At 35.0% G+C, this 20,299-nt stretch overlaps 1 protein-coding gene across 1 annotated transcript in view; it reads left to right on the top strand.

Moving 5' to 3' along the window:
* Nucleotides 1–20,299, top strand: part of LRRC63 (leucine rich repeat containing 63) — a 59,962-nt gene that overhangs the window by 22,502 nt on the left and 17,161 nt on the right. The window contains exons 5-6 of the mRNA XM_033176942.1: nt 7,639–7,737; nt 11,467–11,603. Coding sequence (XP_033032833.1) covers nt 7,639–7,737; nt 11,467–11,603 — 236 coding nt within the window. The remainder of the gene's footprint in view (nt 1–7,638; nt 7,738–11,466; nt 11,604–20,299) is intronic.

The following is a 20,299-nucleotide window of genomic DNA, read 5'->3' as shown; positions in this document are numbered from 1 at the left end:
CAGGAGTTGATTTTTTGAAAGAAAAAAAAATTAGTAATATAGGACACTAGCTAGACTAATAAAGAAGAAAGAGAAAATCCAAATACAATTAGAAATGACAAAGGAGAAGTTACTCCTGACCCCACAATAATAAAAATAGCTATCAGAAACTACTACAGACACCTCTCTGCACACAAAGTAGAAAACCTAGAAGAGATGGATAAATTCCCAGACACATACATCCTCCCAAGACTGAACCAGGAAGAAGCTGCTTCCCTGAACAGACCAATAATGAGCCCCAAAACTGAATCAGTAGTAAATAGCCCACCAACCAAAAAAAGCCCAGTGCCACACAGATTCACAGCTGAATTCTACCAGACGTACAAAGCAGAGTTTGTACCATTTCTGGTGAAACTATTCCAAAAAAATTGAGGAGGAGGGGCTCCTCCCTAACTAATTCAGTGATGCTGGCATCATCCTGATACCAAAACCTGGCAGAGACACAACAACAACAACAACAACAACAACAACAACAAAACTTCAGGCCAATATTCTTGATGAACACTGATGCAAAAATCTTCAACAAAATACTGGCAAACTGAATCCAGCAGCACAAGAAAAAGCTTATCTACCATGATCAAGTAGGCTTTATCCCTGGAATGCAAGATTGATTCAACATATGCAAATCAATACATGTGATTCATCACACAAACAGAACGAAAAACAAAAACTATACGATTATCTCAATAGATGTAGAAAAGGTTTTTAATAAAATTCAACATCACTACATGTTAAACACTCTCCATAAACTAGGTATTGAAGGAACCACCTCAAAATAATAAGAGCCACCTATGACAGACACACAGCCAACATCATACGGAATGGGCAGAAGTTGGATTGGAAGCATTCCCCTTAAAAACTGGAACAAGTCAAGGATGTCCTCTCTCTCACTCTCTCTTTTTTTTTTTTTTTTTTTTTTTTGAGACGGAGTCTCACTCTATTGCCCAGACTGGAGTGCAGTGGTGCGATCTCGGCTCACTGCAGAGTCCACCTCCCGGGTTCATGCCATTCTCCTGCCTCAGCCTCTTGAGTAGCTGGGACTATAGGCGCCCACCATGACACCCAGCTAATTTTTTTTGTAATTTTAGTAGAGACAGGGTTTCACCATGTTAGCCAGGATGGTCTTGATCTGCTGGCCTTGTGATCCACCCGCCTTGGCCTTCCAAAGTGCTGGGATTACAGGCGTGAGCCACCATACCCAGCCAAGGATGCCCTCTCTCAACACTCCTATTCAACAAAGTATTGGAAATCCTGACCAGGGTAATCAGGCAAGAGAAAGAAAGAAAGAACATCCAAATAGGAAGAGAGGAAGCTAAACTATCCCTATTTGCAAATGGCATGATCCCATATGTAGAAAACCTCGTAGCCTCAGCCCCAAAGCTCCTTAAGCTGATAAACAACTTCAGCAAAATCTCAGACTACAAAATCAATGTGCCAAAATCACAGACATTCTTATACACCAACAACAGTCAAGCTAAGAGCCAAATCAGGAACACAGTCTCATTCACAATTGCCACATAAAGAATAAGATCTTTAGGAATACAGCTAACCAAGGATGTGAACGATCTCTACAAGGAGAACTACAAAACACAAAGTTCAAAGGAATCAGAGATGACACAAGCAAATGGAAAAACATTCCGTGCTCATGGATAGGAAGAATCAATATTATTAAAATGGCCATACTGACAAAAGCAATTTATAGATTGAATGGTATTCCTATTAAACTACCAGTGACGTTCTTCACAAAACCAGAAAAAACCATTATAAAATTCATATGGAACCAAAAAAGAGCCTGACTAGCCAAGGCAAACCTAAGCAAAAAGAGAAAAGCTAGAGGCATCATGCTACCTGCCTTCAAACTATACGAGAGGGCTACAGCATGGTGCTGGTACATAAACAAACACATAGACCAATGGAACTGAATAGAGAACCCAGAAACAAGGCTGCGTACCTACAACTATGTGATCTTTGACAAAGCTGACAAAAACAAGCAATGGGGAAAGGATTCCCTATTCAATAAATGGTGCTGGGATAACTGGCTAGCCTTATGCAGAAGATTGAAATTGGACCCCTTCCATATACCATATACAAAAATTAACTCAAGATATATTAAAGACTTTAATGTAAAATGCAAAACTATAAAAACTCTGGAGGACAACCTAGGCAATACTATTTAGGGCATAGGAATGAGCAAAGATTGAATGATAAAGACACCAAAGCAATTGCAACAATAGCAAAAATTGACAGATGGGGTCTAATTAAACTAAAGAGCTTCTGCATTACAACGAAAATTATCAACAGAGTGAACAGACAGCCTACAGAATGGGAGAGAAATTTTGCAAACTACGCATCTGACAAAGGCCTAATATCCAGCATTTATAAGGAACTTAAACAAATTTGCAAGAGAAAAACAAACAACCCCATTAAAAAGTGGGCAAAGGCCATGAACAGACACTCCAAAAGAAGACATACATGTGACCAACAATCATGAAAAAAGCTCAACATCACTGATCATTAGAGAAATGCAAATCAAAGTCACAATAAGATACCATCTCACATCAGGCAGGATAGCTATTACTAAAACGAAAAAAAATAACAGATGCTGTAGAGGTTGTGGAGAAAAAGGAACATTTATACACTCTTGGTGGGACTGTAAATTAGTTCAACTATTGTGGAAGACAGTGTGACAATTTCTCTAAAACCTAAAAACAGAAATACCATTTGACCCAGCATCCCATTACTGGGTATATACCCAAACCATTATAAATTATTCTATTACAAAGACACATGCGTGTGTGTTTATGGCAGCACTCTTTGTGATAACAAAGTCATAGAATCAACCTAAATGCACATCAGTGATAGACTGGATAAAGAAAATGTGGTACATATACACCATAGAATACTATGCTACCATTTAAAAGAACAAGAGCATGTCTTTTGTGGGAACATGGATGGAGCTGGAGGCCATTATACTTAGCAAACTAACTCAGGGACAGTAAACCAAATATTGCATGTTCTTACTTATAAGTGGGAGCTAAATAGTGAGTACACATGGACACATAGAGGGGAAAAACATACACTGATCCTATTGGAAGGTGGAGGGTGGGAAGAGGGAGAGGGTTAGGAAAAATAACTAATGGGTACTAGGCTTAATACTTGGGTGATGAAATAATCTGTACAAGAAACTCCCATGACACAAGTTTTCCTATATAATAAATCTGCATGTGTATCCCTGAACTTAAAATAAAAGCTAAATTTAAAAAAAAAAGACCTAGAAAACATATTTAAGGAAATAATGGCTGAGATTTTCCCAAATCTGGAGATAACCAGTAGCACCCAAATACAGGAAATTCAAAGGTCACCAATTAGATTCAATGCAGGAGGAATTTCCCAAGCTACATCATAATCAAATTAGCAAAAATCAAAGAGAAAGAATATTTGCAGCACAAAGAATAAAGAAACATATGACATTCAACAGAGCCCCAGTACAGCTTTCAGCAGATTATTCAGCAGAAACCCTGCAGGCTAGGAGAGAGTGTTGAAGGGGAGGAAAAAAAAAAAAAAACACCTCTTGACTGAGACTACTATACCCATTAAAGTGTCTCTTCAAACACAAAGGAGAGATAAAGACTTTCCCCAAGTAACAAAAGCGGAAGGAACTAATGAACACCAAACCTTTCCAAAAAAATGCTACAGGGAGTCCTTCCATCTGGGAGAAATAGACCGTAAGGTGTAACAAGAAAACATTTCAAAATATGAAACTCACTGCTGAAAATAAGAAAATTAAAAACTAGACAAATTCAGAATGTATTAATACTGTAATTGTGGTAAGTAAACCACTTACATCTTAAATATGAAGACTAAAAGACAAAACTATTAAAAAAAACAACTGCAACAGCTGGTTAATAGATAGGCAATATGGAAGGATGTAAATTGAAACATCAAGAAGTCAAAATATGTAGAAGGCGCTATTAAAGTTTGGAGTTTGTTTTTGATGTTTTCCTTGCGAGCAAAGTTAAGTTGTCATCAGTTTAAAATTACCTATTATATCATGTTTTTTGTAAGCCTCATGGTAACCACAAAGCATAAACCTGTAATAGCACAGAATCAAAATGTATTACTAGAGAAAATTACTGAAACACAAAGTCAGGTAGTAAGAGAGGTAAAAAGGAAGAAAAGATTCACACAATAAGCAGAAAACGCATAACAAAATGACAACAGGAAACCCTTACCTATCAATAAAAACCTTGAATATAAGTAAATAAATAAATAATATTAGCCCCAGCTATATGCTGTCTATAAGAAACTCACTTTCTCTATAAAGACACAGGCTGAAAATGAAGGGATGGACAAAGATATTCCACATACACTGAAACCAGAAAAGAACATGAGCAGCTATACTTATATCAGATAAAGTAAACTTTAAGTCAAGAATGGTAAGACAAGGAGGGCCATCGTATAAAAATCAAGAGCAGAGGCTGGTCTCTAACTCCCTACCTCAGGTGATCCACCCACCTCGGCCTCCCAAAGTACTGGGATAACAGGCGTGAGCCACCACACCCGGTCCTTGGTTATAAGCTTTAAAGAATTTATTGCTATTTTGCACATTTCTGCCTTAAGACTGTGTTTCTAGCAACTATTTAAAGTTAAAAACTCTGCATTGATAAAGAATAAATCTTATATCACTAAAAGATGCATATGCAATAAGATGTTTTCAGACAAAGAAAAGCTGAATTCGTTTTTCTCAAGCTTATCTCTACTACAAGAAATGTTGGAAAAAAGCCTGAGGAGTTAAAAAAAGAAAAAAATTAGACCAAATGGAAACCTAGTTAATTAAGAAATAATGAATAGCACCACAAGTGGTAAATACATCAGTGAATATAAAGGACCTTTTAAAACAATCTTGAAATCTCTTTAAAAGAATACTGATTATTTAAAATAAATACATTAACCATATATTGTGGGTGTTATAGCTAATACAAAAGTGAAATATATGACAACAGGAGTACAAAAGGTTGGAAGGGGCTAAATGTATGTATCTATTGTAAGGTTCTTTTTTTTCTTACCCTTTTCTATGGTGCTGATATTGAAAGATTCTTTAATCACGAAGTAGTAGAATTTTTTTTAAGGGTGGTTGTGTTAAGACACATATTGTGATCTTTAAAGAAGTCACTTTTTTAACACTAAGGAGAATAACAAGAAAGTCATTTTTTAAAAAATGATGTTTGAACAAATGGTCTGTTCACAGCAAAGAAGGCAAGAAAAGAATAGAGGAATAAGGCTGAGTGCTGTGGCTTGTGCCTGTAATCTCAGTGCTTTGGGAGGTCAAGGCAGGAGGATTCCTTGATGCCAGGTGTTTGAGGACAGCCTAGGCAACATAGCAAGACCCTGTCTCTACAAATTTTCTGTTTAGAAATTAGCCAGGAATGGTGATATGTACCTGTAGTTCTAGCTACTCAGGAGGCTGAGGAAGATCACATGAGCCCAGGGATTTGAGGTTTTAGTGAGCTATGATTGTGCCACTGGACTCCAGGCAGGGTGACTGAGCGAGACCTTGTCTCTAAAAAAAAGGGAGAATGGCCGGGCGCGGTGGCTCAAGCCTGTAATCCCAGCACTTTGGGAGGCCGAGACGGGCGGATCACGAGGTCAGGAGTTCGAGACCATCCTGGCTAACACGGTGAAACCCTGTCTCTACTAAAAAATACAAAAAGCTAGCCGGGCGAGGTGGCGGGCGCCTGTAGTCCCAGCTACTCGGGAGGCTGAGGCAGGAGAATGGCGTAAACCCGGGAGGCGGAGCTTGCATTGAGCTGAGATCCAGCCACTGCACTCCAGCCCGGGCGACAGAGTGAGACTCCGTCTCAAAAAAAAAAAAAAAAAAGGAGAATAGAGAGTAGAAGAACAGAAACAGATCAGACAAATAGAAAACAAGCACCAAAATGGTAAACTTTAGCCTAAACACATTAGTAATTTTGTTAAATGTAAATGGGTTAAACATCACAATAAAAAAATAGAGATTGTCAAACTGGCCAATGAAGTACCACTCAATTATTTGCTATTTACAGGAAGCGTACTTAAATAAAGACACTGATGGTTAAAAAGTAAAACTGGAAAAAGATAACAGTAGGCATTATAAAGCTCTTATGGCTGTATTAGCTAAGTAGAAAATAATACTAAAGAAAAAGAGTATTACCAAGTATAAAGAGAAGTTTGAAAATGTTTAAACGGTCAATTCATCAAGAAGACAGAACAATCTAAATGTGTATAGATATAATAAGAATGCCTCAAAATTCATCAACCAAAATTTGACAGAACTAAAGTGAGAAGTAGAACAATTCACCATCATAACTAGATATTAGACTTAACATATCTTGATCAAGAATTGATATGTGTAGTAAAAAACAATTCAGTAAAGATATAGAAGATCTGAAATAACTCCAGAAACTAACTTGACCTAATTAACATTTATAGAATGATACATCCAACAGCTGCAGAATAAACATTACTTTTTAGGTACACATAGAACAAATTCAAGATATATGTTGGGCCATAAAACATATCTCAGGAAATTTTAAAAGATTGAAATATTGTAGTTCTCGTACCACAACAGAAATAAAATAGAAGTCACAGTAAGATATCTAGAAAAGTACCAAATATTTGTGCTAAATATTAATGTAAATATTAAAAAGCACTAAGTGTTTGGAAATCAAACAACACACTGATTAAAAAATAGGTCAAGAAAGAAAGCACCAAGGAAATCAGAAATGTTTTAAACTGAATGACAATGAAGATGGTACAGAAATTAGCACATTTAACAAGAAGTTTCAGGTATGCTGGATTAACAGATAGAAATCAGAGAAATAAAGGTAGAGATATAAAAAGGGGTAAAGAAAATAATTATATATAAAATAGATTCAATTATATTTCAGCACATAGCAATGTTTGCTTGTTAGTGATTGAACTAATTCTGTCACGCATATAATACTACACTTGTCACATACATAAATACTTAGTCTGATATGGTTTAGATATGTGTCCTCACCAAGTCTCATGTCAAATGGTAATCTCCAGTGCTGAAGGTGGGGCCTAGTGGGAGGTGACTGGATCATGGGGATGGATTTGCTGTTCTCCTGATAGCGAGCGAGTTCTCATGAGATCTCTTAGTTTTAAAGACCTCCCTGGTCTTCCTGCTGCTATGGCCATGTAAGACTGCGTCCCCCTTCACCTTCTGCTATGATTTTAAGTTTCCTGAGGCCTCCCCAGAAGCCAAGCAGATGCTGCCTTGCTTTCTCTACAGCCTGGAGAACCATGAGCCAATTAAACCTCTTTTCTTTATAAATTACCCAGTGTCAGATATCTTTTTATAGCAGTGTGAGAACAGCCTAATGCATAGTGTTTCTATTTTGCTTCCATCTTTTACATACCAAAGAAATTATTAACACGACAGACTAAAAAAAATGAATGGATGACGAGTATAGGCTTGTTAGTATATTGTGTAAAACATTCTCATTCAAATTATGTGCTGATTTTGTTTTACTCTTGTATAAACTATTTTGTGCCTTGTTAATGATTAACATCTTATCTCTTGTCACTTTCTTTTAGGGCTTTTTTATACTACATTGTCCAGACTTAACACCTTTAGCTTTCCAGTTGATATATCTTAATTTGTCATTTAATGATCTTCATTACTTTCCCACAGAAGTGAGTCCATTTTTATTGTTATATACTGATATAACTTATTGTGAATAATAATTATAATAAAAATAGACATCTTTTAATACCTTGAAGTTACTATAAAGTACTATAAATGTATTTTGGATTGCATCTTTTGAATGACTTATTTTCAGAAGCGCAAAATGTATAGTACATCTTTCTTAGGAAGTCCCATGATGTAATCCTCAAAGAATACGTTATAATGAGGCTCTCAAATGTGTTCTCATAATTCTATAATGTATATTAAATATTTATTCTTCTAACTCTGAATGTAATCTAAAATAAACCTTATTTATGTGCTAATTGGAAGCTTTAAAAGCAAAGTAAACATGCAGTGTTGTAACAAGTTTTAATTACCAAAGGATAAAATATAATATTCTGCTTAATAAAATGTATGAAGGATAATCAGATATGGGATTAGCTAATTTAATGTCATTTTAGGTGAATGAACCATTATGGATAATTAGGACAAATTGTGTTTTTAGTGTCTTTAGTCATTGCTTCATTGATTACTGGGTAATTGGTGGTTCTGTGAATTGATTTCCAGAGTATTGTCTTTTAGCGAGTTGATTTTTGGCAAATGTACTTTCTTCCTATTTCAATCATATACTATTGAAAACATATATTTTCCATACTTTCTTTATAATATCATGTTTTTATTTTCAATCGGAGAAGTTATTTCTTTTCTAATATGTAACACCAGTTTTATTAATTTGACTGGGAGAAATTGACAAGAATTCCCAAGGAATATAGAGATCTGAGTTCTTCACACTAATTTAACTTTTCTTCTAAGTAGATACAGGTAATATTTGTGTATCTGCCAAAGAAAACTCCATCCACTAAAAAATAAATATGTGAAGACAAGAGGACTAGTCACATGTAAGATATAAAGTGTTCATTATTAAAGTGACAGAGATCAACTTGTCATTAAAATGCAGGTCTGTGTTATATAGCTATAGGTAAAATATTCCAATGAAGATGGTAATATCTAGGCTTAGAGGGGCTGTTTTGGGGACAGGCTAATGAGGCCCAGTTGTTAGCATGGCATAAAGGCAATGAATAGAAGGCTGGGGACTGAGGTAAGTGGGGGATTCAAATTATTACTGGTTTCATGGAAAATTCAAGATGGTTGAATCAGGCAGAGTGCAGTGTCCACTAAAATAGTTTAGGATGGGAGAAGGTAGAAGCAGAAGTGTTAAATAAAGATTAATATAGCAAACTCTATATACGTATACTCGGTCTTCTTCTCTAAGATTCTTAAACAGTCATAAAATCAAGTATAATACTAAGTATAATAATGTGTTATTAGGTCTGTAACATATATGGATATGATATACATGGAAATTATAGACACAAAAGGAAGAAGGAATTGAATATGTATGAAGAACATTTTCATATCTCACTGGAATTAAGTTAGTATAAATCTGAAGTAAATTCTCATAAGGTATATATTATAACCTCTAAACAATCACTAAGAAAAGAACTCAAGAGAACATACTAAAAACACTTACTGAAGTCATAAAATGTTACACTAGAACATATTCACTTGATGCAAAAGAAGGTAGTAGAGGAGGAATTAAAAGAACATACGACATATAGAAAGCTAAAAGTGAAATGACAGATGTAAATCCAATCATGTCAATAATAACATTAAATGTGAATATATCAAACAATCCATTCAAAAGATACAGATAGACTGTACAAAATTATACAAGTTCTTTTATAGATTCAGTGATACACTGTCTGCAGGAAACACACTTAAGATTAAAAGAAACACACTTAAGATTGAAGAGGTTGAAGCCAAAAGCATGAGAAAATATATATCATGCAAACAGCAACAATAGAAATGCTGGAGAGACTATACTAATATCAGACAAAATATATTTTAAAGCAAAAAAAGTTACTAGAAATAAAAAGGGACATTTGTCAATTTACCAGATAGTAGAACATTATAAACAAGTGTTTATTTAGTAACAGAACCCCAAAGTATATGAAACAAAAGCCAGAAGAATTGGAGGAATAGAAAATTCAACTGTAACAACTGGACACTTCAATATCCCACTTTCAACAATGAATAGAAAAATTAGTCAGAAGAACAAGAGGGAAATAGAATTGAACAATACTATAAACCAATTAGACCTAATAAATCTGTATGGAATGTATTAGAGTCTAACTCAAACCAACAGCAGCAGAATAGACAATTCTCAAGTTCATACAGAACATTTTCCAGGATAAATCGTATATTAGGCTACAAAATAAGTCTCAATAAATTTAAAAGGATTGAAAAATCACAAAAGTCTATTTTTGGCTACAGTGGAATTAAATTATAAACCAAAAACTGAAAGAAATTTGGAAATTCACAAATACATGGAAATTAAGCAACATATTCCTAAATAACCAGTGAGTCAAAGGTTAAGTTATAAGTGAAATTAGAAAATATTATTAGATAAATGAAAATGAAAGCACAACATACCAAAATTTCTGAGCTGCATTACAGAGTACTCAGAGGGAAATTTATAGCTGTAAATGCAAATATTTTAAAAAAGAAGAAATATCTCAAACTAACTTTTCATGTAAAGCCACTAGAAAAAAAGAACAAACTTAACCTAAACAAAGAATAAGCAAGGAGATAGTAAATATTAGCATAGAAATTAGTGAAATAGAAGATAGAAAAATAGAGAAAATTTAAAAACGGAAGTTATTAATTTAAAAAAATCAACAAAATTGACAAACCTTATGTAGACTCACAAGAGAAAAAGACAGAAGACTTATGTTACTAAAGACAAGGATGAAAGAAGAAACATTGCTACTGATCTTATAGAAATTAAAAAAAATTAAGGAAAATACTATAAATAACTGTATACCAACTAATTAAATAACTTACGTGAAATGAACACATTCCTACAAAGGCACAAGAAGGGATTTTAGAAAATATGAATGACTCCATAATCCTAAAAATTGTATAGAAATGCAAAGGATTACAAAGATCCAAAATAATTTTGAAAAGAAAGGCAAACATGGAGACTGATGCTTCCTGATTACACGAATGAACTTGCTCTACTCCACCAATTTTGGACCTTTATGATGATAACAAGGTTGAATTTAATGTTAAAGAGAACTAATATAAGACCTTATTAATATTCACCAGAGAGAAATATACTAATCAAGTAAAGATCATAGATTTCGTTATTTATTTGTTTTTCTTTTTAAAATTTGTATACATTTAAGAGGAAGATAATAGATTTAAATGGTTTATTCTATTTTTAAAACTTCACATGAAAAATCAGTGTATATGAAATTACTGTGATATCAAAAATAATCTGGCTATGATATCTGACACTTCTCTGATGACTAAGGTTAATTCCACCTATCTTCCTGGTTCTACAGATATCTCCTTCCTCCCTCATTATTCCATGATTGTCTCATATGAAACAGTGAGCTTGATCAGAAAGGGTGACTTTCACACTTAGAAAAGGACCATTCTTGAGTCAAAGATGTATGAGTACAGTGGTTGCACTATTTTGCCATATCATACATATTAATGCTGGTCACTTGTTTTGAAGGTTGACCAAGGGTGTTTACTGAGTTACATGATATAGCCAATTGACATTGCTATAATGATTCTACATTAGTTCAGAGAGTTTATAAAAGGTAACAAATAATAATTTGCATACTTTATTATTCTGCTCATGTTTGTTTCTCTTTTCTGTTCCCCAGATATTGTGTCTTAAAAATTTACAAATACTGAAACTGAGAAATAATCCTATCAAAGAAATTCCTTCTGAAATTCAACAACTTGAGTTCCTTAGAATTTTCACCATTGCTTTTAATTTAATTACTGTTCTTCCAACTGGGTAAGGTTGATGGTCTGAGATTATAAACACAGAAAATAATTTATAATTTTGAAAAAGATCAATTTCCCCTTTGAAAGCAGCTAGCAACTTCTATTTAGCAATTCATATTCTATTCTAATTAGCTAATATGCTTCTTCTTATGGTGTTAAAAACAATCCTACCAGCTACATACAGAGCAATTAATATGGGTCTAGTGACTATACATCTAGATATGTTATCTGAGTATGGCTTAAATTAACAGGAATTATCTAAAGCAGTTCAGGTGAGAGCCTTGCATCTATCTCTTGACAGCCTTTTTTTGGATATGGAAAGAGCACTGAATTTGGAATGAGGAAATCTAGACCTTTGACTTTAAAGTTGATGATAATTAAATATTTGATCTGGAGAAAGTAATTTAACCATTCTTGGCCTTAATTTCCTAATCTATAAACTAAGGAGATTGGCTTATATGATATCTAAGACCTTTCAACTCCATAGGAATGCTGATATTTGGACATAAAAGAGATGGATTTCTTCCCACGTATGGACTAGTAATTATTTAACTCCTAATGAAAGTTTTAAACCAAAACCTTAACCAAATGTCAAACAAGATACTTATTCCAATTAGAATTTAACAAATTGAATCTCTAAGCACAAAGAGAAAGGGACTCATAAATAGTTGAATAATACTTTGCAAAATAAGAGTTTTATTTATGGTAACTAAGGAATTGCATCCAAATTCATTTATAAAGATGTTCATTTGGTATTGTTTGTAATTAATGATCTAACAAATTGTACATTCATAAACATTCAGTTATTTAAAAGAATAAGAAATTATATTTAAAAATTACACATTTCTGTGTAAAATACATATACATATCACACATTACACATCACATGTATAAAAAGAAAGAATAAACACTAAATAAGTAAGAATGTTACATGGAGTATTTTACTTCTGTTTGACTTATCTGGATTTTTCCACAGTACATAAACTGTATTTTCCCAGCCCTGATACTATCTGCCATTTCTCTAAGGAAATCCTGTTTCCTTTTATTAGAAAATGCTGTTTAAAAGGGAAGATCTGGGTGTTGGGTATCCTCATCGCCATTAGGATATCATTCCTTCCAGACCCTCTCATTGGAGAGAGCAAAGTAATATATGTATGTATATTAACCCATGTGTATACACATACCTATAATTGTTTGTATAGATATAAACACATATATAATTATATATAAACACAAACTATATACATATAAATATATATGTGCATATACAGCATCTAAACATGAATTCCTACTGAAAAATCTATAATCATAATTATACACTTTTAATAATCATAACTACCATTTAAGCAAAATAAATTCCTAAAGCAAGTGAAATGTGATTATAACTAAAAGGTCAAGATTTTGTTCCTTTTTTAGATATTGGGCAAATAAGTATGAATTGTTGATTATTCATACTTTCAAAAAGTTTGCGGAAGCTATTTTAAAAAAAAATGAGTGTTTCTAAAAGCACTGTATTTTTATTAAATAACATAGGATATATATGCATATCAAGGAAAGAGTGACAGCATATTGAAAAACATAATGGGGAAAACTTTATTGGCCTCGAAGACTTCAAGCAAGCTCTGACATAATAAAAATTTTATTTGCAAAGCTTATTCAGTGAAAACTCACCAGGAGGGCACTTATGCAGTGAAGAATGAAGGTGCTGAATTCTTCATATCTAAGGGTTGTTGTTAGAACTCTACCTTGCTGAGCAAAGAAGACCTCACACAGTGTGGTGAGACTTAGAGATCAGTAACTGAATTAAATTGAGTGAAATTTAGTGAACTAAACAATTATGTAATATATTTGAGATATTCTGGCTCCATGTAAATTCTGGAGTTTGGACATTATTACCATCACAAGCAATTGCACTGAACTTTGAATGTTATACTTTCATTCTTGTAATTAATTCAGCAGATGTTCATGAAGCAGATGTTCATCTATTTTAATACCGTGTGCTCCTAGGAGCTCACCACCTAAAAGGAAGGCAGATAATTGAATACAATTGAGTAAAGTAAAATAATGGAGATGTACACAGTAAAATGTATGAGTTACATGTGGCCCATTCTTAAGGGTAAGAGATGGTTCCCTGGAAGATGTGGTATTTGAGCCAAAGATGACTGAGTGTGAATCAGGTGGATTAAACAGGAGAGACAACAAAGGATAGTTGGGCCAATGATAGGGTGGATATTTCTTCAATGAAAAGTTACAACGTATATGAAAAGAAGCAGCATATATAACAAGATGGGAAATACAAGCAGTTTGCTGTTTTTGAAGCTTAGAGGGCAATGCCAGGTGGTAATAAATGGTACAGATTATCTGGGAAGCCTTGTGAACTAAGGTAAAGAATTTATGCTGTATGCAATGAGAAACCATTACAGGTTTTCCATAGGTGTGTGGTAGAGTCAAACTTACACTTTAGGTTATTCTAGTGGCAGTGTGGAGGATGGATGTGAGGGGATAAACAGAATTAAAGGTGATCAGTTGGAAAGCCATTGCAGTAGTTCAAGCAAGAGATGAAGAGAACTTGGACCAAGGCAATGGTAGTGAGCATGGAGAAGGAGGAACAAATTGTTATGAAATTGAAGTAAAACCTGTAATACCTAGAATTGAGACACAGAGGCTATAAGGAACAGAAGAATCAAAGAAAAAAAAAAAGTCAATTCAAGGTAACACCCAGATTTCTTGTTAGAGTGAAACAATTCAATCATGTAAAATATATTTATTGAGTATTTATTAAATACTGGGCTCTGTCCTAAGCATTGGGTTTAGATTGTTAAAAGAAAGGGGCATGATCTTTTCCCTTATGGGGTTTCGAATCCAGAGAAGGATACAGGAATTTTAATAAATGCCATAATAAATATATGAATATATAAATATAAAACATTCTAAGGGCTTTGACTGAAAAGAACAATATGATGTCAGGAGAAAAAAAATTGAGTCACTAAGAAAGGTGTATCTGAGGAAATGACATTTAAGCAGAAGTTTATGAATCCAGGCCAAGAAGAGGAAAAAGAATATTCATGCAGTGGGAATAACATGTGAGGTAAAAAGAGCTTGGACTCCTCAAAGGCTGACAGGAAGCCAGTATGGCTTAGAGTAAAGCCCAGGTGAGGTTTAGGAGTTGGATGGGGACTATATCCCATGAAGCTTTGAGGGTCAGGTGAAACATTTATAATTTATTTAAAGTGCTTTGAGAAGCCATTGGTTGTTTTTAAGCACAAGAGTGACAAGGCTGAGGAGGTTTGAATGAAGAAAAATAATGAGTTTTGTTTTAGATTAACATGTTGGTTTTAGATTTCTGTTTTCCATCACAAATCTAGACTTAGACATATTAACCTCACAGGAGAGTTTTGTGCTGGAGATATTTCTGGAGAAACGTCTGTGTTTCAAATACAGAGAGATAAAGAAGAAATTATAAAAGACTGAGGAAAAGCCTCAAATTGCATAAAGAGAACCAAGTGTGTCATGGAAGCCAGGGAAATGGATTATTTTGAAAAAGAAGGATGACCAACAGTGTCAAATACAATAGAGAAGCTCAGTAAGAGTAAAGGTGAGAACAGTTTTAGTGGAATGATGGCAATAAAAGCCAGCTTGCAGTGGGTTGTGATGGAATGGGAAGAGAGAAATTGGTAATAATGAGTGTAGACCATTCTTTGTAGAACTTTAGATGCAATGTGAGAAGAGCAATTAGATAAAAGCTATAGAGAATGTGGGATCTTAGAAACATTTTTGTTGTTAGTTTTTTAAAGACTCGGGCATATTTACAGGATGTTGGAAAGAAACCAATAGGGAATAGATTGGAGATGTGGAAGGATGATAGATGATGCAGAATTTCACAGGAGATGGGAGGGGAAGAAGTCATCAGCTCAAGTGGAGATTCTGGTCTTGAACAGGAGGAGTAACCCTTATCTTCTAAAACTGGAGGTAGGTCCTAAAAATGAACATGTAAAATATATAGTTATAGGGGTAAGAAAACAGGAAATTCATTTAGTCAACAAAGATTTATTTAGCTCCTATAATGCATCAGTTGAGAGAGATTACTATGAAATAACTTCAGATAATCTTTGAGAGCAAGACTAATGATTGAAAAGAAATTTTAAAGAAAGTTGTGATGATTTAGTATTGATATTGAGAGGAATGGAAAAGAACAGAGCACAGAAAAGTGAATGTTTGAGAGACGATGCTGTGGGCTTGACAGACTGTTCTAGAAAATTCTAAAAGTTGATTGATATAACAAATGATTTTTTGAGTCTGACATCTTTCACTCAACATAAATTTTGGGGATTCACCCATGTTGTATATATCAGTATTGCACTCCTTTTTAATGATGACCTCATGTCACATGGCCTTAGCCATTTCAGCAAAGTCAAAAATAGAAATGGGATTAACTAGGAACGAAATCTGTGGGCAAGTCTTTTGTCTTATGGAATGACACCCATGAAATACATGGGAACTCCACTAGGTTCTTGAAGATTTTGTACTAATAGAAATGTTGCCAGAGTGTATTAAGGACAAAGACAGTATGAAATGAAAAAAGGCTGTCATATCTCCAGAGTTTCATGGTCAGGAAACAGCTGAATATGTGTGCCAACTTTCATGAAAAAGGGAGGATGATTCAGAGGGTGGTGCCAGGAACCGGGGAGGATGAAGCCAGGAGCACAGAAGGTGGAGCTGTGATTCCAAAAGACAGAGCCAGCAGCCAGGAGGGCAGAAACAGGAAAGCAGGCGGCAGAGCTGGGAGCTGCTGCTCATTATTCCCAGGCCTGGAAACCAAATGAAGTTTACTCAGTCCTATTTCAAAATTGCTTGGGATTGGTAATTTCTGTTTACTTTTCATTTTCTCCCTTTTGACCCAGAATATCTATAACTTATCCTATGCCTGTCTCACTGTTGTATTTTGAGAGCAGATAACTTGTTTCTTTAATTTCATAGATCCACAAATGGAGAAAAGTTGTGCTTCTGGATGGGTTATATCTGGAGCCTCACCTATACCTGATTTAGATGATGAGATATGGGACTTTGGAGATTTAGATGAGATGTTGAACTTTGAGTTGATGCTGTAAAGGGTTAAGACCTTTCAGGAGATTGAGATAAGTGAATGTATTTTGCATGTGGGATAGATGTGAATCTTTAGGGATGAACTGTGATAGGCAGAATAATGATCCCCAAAGATGTTCGTACTCTACCAGAACCTGTGAATATGTTACATTACAGGGCAAAGGGAAATTAAGTTTGGAGATGCAATTAAGGGTTCTAATCAGCTGATCTTAAAGTAGGGAGATTATTCTGGATTAGTTGAGTGGTCCCAATCAAATCACATGAGCTCTTAAAAATGGAAGGGGGATGCAGAAGCGTTTGTCAGATACCACCTGAGGACTTGGGTTGCTTTTGTTGGTTTTGAAGATGGAGGAAGGGAGTCATGAGTCAAGGAATGAGGCAGCTTGAAAACCTGGGAATGGCCTTCAGCATACAGCCAACAATAAAACAAGGGCCTCAGTTCTACAGCCAGAAAGAACTGAATTCTGCCAACAGCCTGCATAAGTAAGGAAAGAGATTCTCCCTAGAGACTCCAGATAGGAATGCAGTCCTACTGATGCCTTAATTTTAGTAGGGTGAGACCTGTGCAGACTTCTGACCTATGTAACTATAATTAACAAATCTGTGTTGTTGTACACCACTGTTCGTGTTGCAATTTGTTATGGCAGTAACAGCTAAACTAAAACTAAAACTAAACCAGTCAAAGATTTCAACTCTTGTGGGGATCACATTCCCACAGGAGGAGACAGTCAATATATATAATAAATAAATTACATAGTATGTGAGAAGGCAATAAGTGATATGAAAAAGAAAAAATAAAACAGTAAAAGGGAGTGAGTGTGATTTTAAGTGGGGTAGCTAAGGTAGGCCTTATTGAGAAAGGGACACTGGAACAAAATGGGGGTTTGTGACATAGCAGTTCAAGCATAATTTAACAGTATTTTATTAAATAAAACAATTGATTATTCAATTTGTTTGAAGCCCTAGTGTTAAGATTTAAATTAAGATACATATTTTTTTTCTAGATATTATCTAACATAGAAAAATGGTTGTTTATTTTGGTGGCTAAGTATTGTATTTAAAAGATTGTCTTTTTAATTCTTTTCATTATTAGTCTTTTTCTTATAGTTTCCGTATGTTAAAATATGCATACATGTTTTTTCCCATATATATTATTTTGGTACCTTCTCAAAGTTTTACTAAAAGTATAATGGAGTACTTTCACTGTTATCTTTGCACTCCTAACAAGATCTTGCTAAGTTTCATGAGACTCAAAGTGATAGAGTAGAAAAAGCAAGATACTTTCAGAGGCAAGCTCTGCCCCTTATATGCTATAGACTCTGGCAAGCCACTGACCTACTCTTTTTGTTTGTTTGTTTGTTTTTTGAAACGGAGTCTTGCTCTTGTTGCCCAGGCTGGAGTGCAATGGCACAATCTTGGCTCACCACAACCTCTGCCTCCCAGGTTCAAGAGATTCTCCTGCTTCAGCCTCCCGAGTAGCTGGGATTACAGGCATGCGCCACCATGCCTGGCTAATTTTTTGTATTTTTAGTAGAGACTGTATTTCACCATATTGGCCAGGATGGTCTCGAACTCCTGACCTCGTGATCTGCCCACCTCGGCCTCCCACAGTGCTGGGATTACAGGCGTGAGCCCCCGTGCCAGACCCTGACCTACTCTTAACTTCAGTTTCCATCTGAAAGTTTAGAAAACTAACACTTGTCTTCAAGGATGTTACAAAAATTAGGTAAGAAAATCTTGTAAATTGGCTGGGCGTGGTGGCTCACCATGTAATCCCAGCACTTTGGGAGGCCAGGGTGGGCGAATTACGAGGTCAGGAGATCGAGACCATCCTGGCCAACATGGTGAAACCCCATCTCTACTAAAAATACAAAAATTAATTGGGCATGGTGGCACGTGCCTGTTATCCCAGCTACTCAGGAGGCTGAGGCAGGAGGATCGCTTGAACCAGGGGACGTGGAGGTTGCAGTGAACTGAGATCGCGCTGCTGCATTCCAGCCTGGGGACAGAGTGAGACTCCGTCTCAAAAAAAAAAAAAAAAAAAATCTCGTAAATTATTTTTAAAATCCTTTCAATTATTTTCACAGATTTGTCTCTTTTCCTTTATTTCTAAAATAAAATAAAAGGTGCAATATTTTTGAAATAATGTAACGATTGTTTCAATGTAGGGCAAATTAGAAGTTAATTAAAAAAAAAAAAAATTCTATTTGAGTAAAGCACACATTTACTGGGGCCTACAATTTTGTTCCTAACATTTTGCTTTGAGCTGCTTAGGGCATACTGTGTGAGGCAGCATGGAGGCAGGAAAGCTCAGCTTCCGCAGAAGAACAGGGGCCTCCTATTGGTGGCCGGTGGATCGCCACTCCCATGTTATGCTTGGAACTTTACTACTATAAAAAGCTCTTTGATTTGTCTTTTCAGCTCTCTTATAAAATGAAGCTAATGAATCACTTCAAAAATCCAAATTTTTTTTCTCTTCCCAAAGCTTTTGTAGGAAAGATAAAAGATAAAAAAGGGAGAAAAAGGGAGGTGGGGTTAAGAAAAGTAAAGGACAGAGACATGTTTTAGACTCATGCCCTGAGGTTATGCAGAAACAACTGTGGCAAAGGTGAAAACAAAAAGTCTTTATCTTTTCCTCAGTGGATAGCAGGAGAAAAATGACATAGAAAATAGCTACTTCAACTAAGGGAGTCAAATCTTTGCCTTACTTGTTTGACTCAATTTGCTTTAATTGGCAGGTACGTTCTTTGGGAAAGAGAAACTACTTGGAACAAAAAGAACCTAACAGCCTACTTGAAAGCCCTGTCTTAAGAACAGATTCTGAAATTGTAGACGTTTATTTCCCCATATTGTTATTTATTAAAGAAGGGGATCAAATTACCTTGCCTCCTCATATCTGATGAAAAGGGATAGCTACATTTTATTTCATACCAAATTGGATAAATTGCTTAACCTCTTACAGCTTCCATTTTTTTTAATCTGTAAAAAACAACAATCCTATATTGGTATGGTAAAAGATCATTCTAAATTGCCATATAGTAGGCTTTTAATAAATATTTATATCAGTGTGGTGGTCGTTGCTGATAATACATGAAATTATTAATGCTAGTCTAATCTTGCAAGCTAATAGTAGGGCTGTAGTTTAAGCAGCTCATTGGCCAATAATATGCTAATAAATAAAGCAATGAAATAAATGTAAAAAATTTTTCATATCCTAAAAAATATGATAGATTAGGTACTGGTGGGGCATAGAGTATCAGACCAAACTGAGGCTGTCAGAACAGATTTTCTCTGTAAAAACCATATATAAATGACATAAATTTCAACTCTAGAACCTATTCAGCTTCCTCAGTGCTGCCTACAGCTGTTACATCTCACAGTCAGCAGGAATATGTCATCTATAGTGAAAGCCTGGAACCAAACTAGGTTGCCAGAGCCAAAGAAATACGGGAAGATAGAATGACTCCAGAAACTGCCTGAGGCAAGAAAATGATATGATATTGAATTGAAAGACAGAGCAAATGGTATTAACGTTTTCTTTACAGAGATGATAAGAAGTCAGAGATGAACATTGAATTGAAAAGCATTTCTTTTGTTTTCCTA

This window comes from Trachypithecus francoisi, unplaced genomic scaffold (assembly GCF_009764315.1).
Source record: "Trachypithecus francoisi isolate TF-2019V2 unplaced genomic scaffold, Tfra_2.0 Lachesis_group18, whole genome shotgun sequence".
NCBI lineage: Eukaryota > Metazoa > Chordata > Mammalia > Primates > Cercopithecidae > Trachypithecus > Trachypithecus francoisi.
The sequence above is the reverse complement of the archived record's forward strand: the minus strand, read 5'-3'. Positions and strand labels throughout refer to the sequence as shown.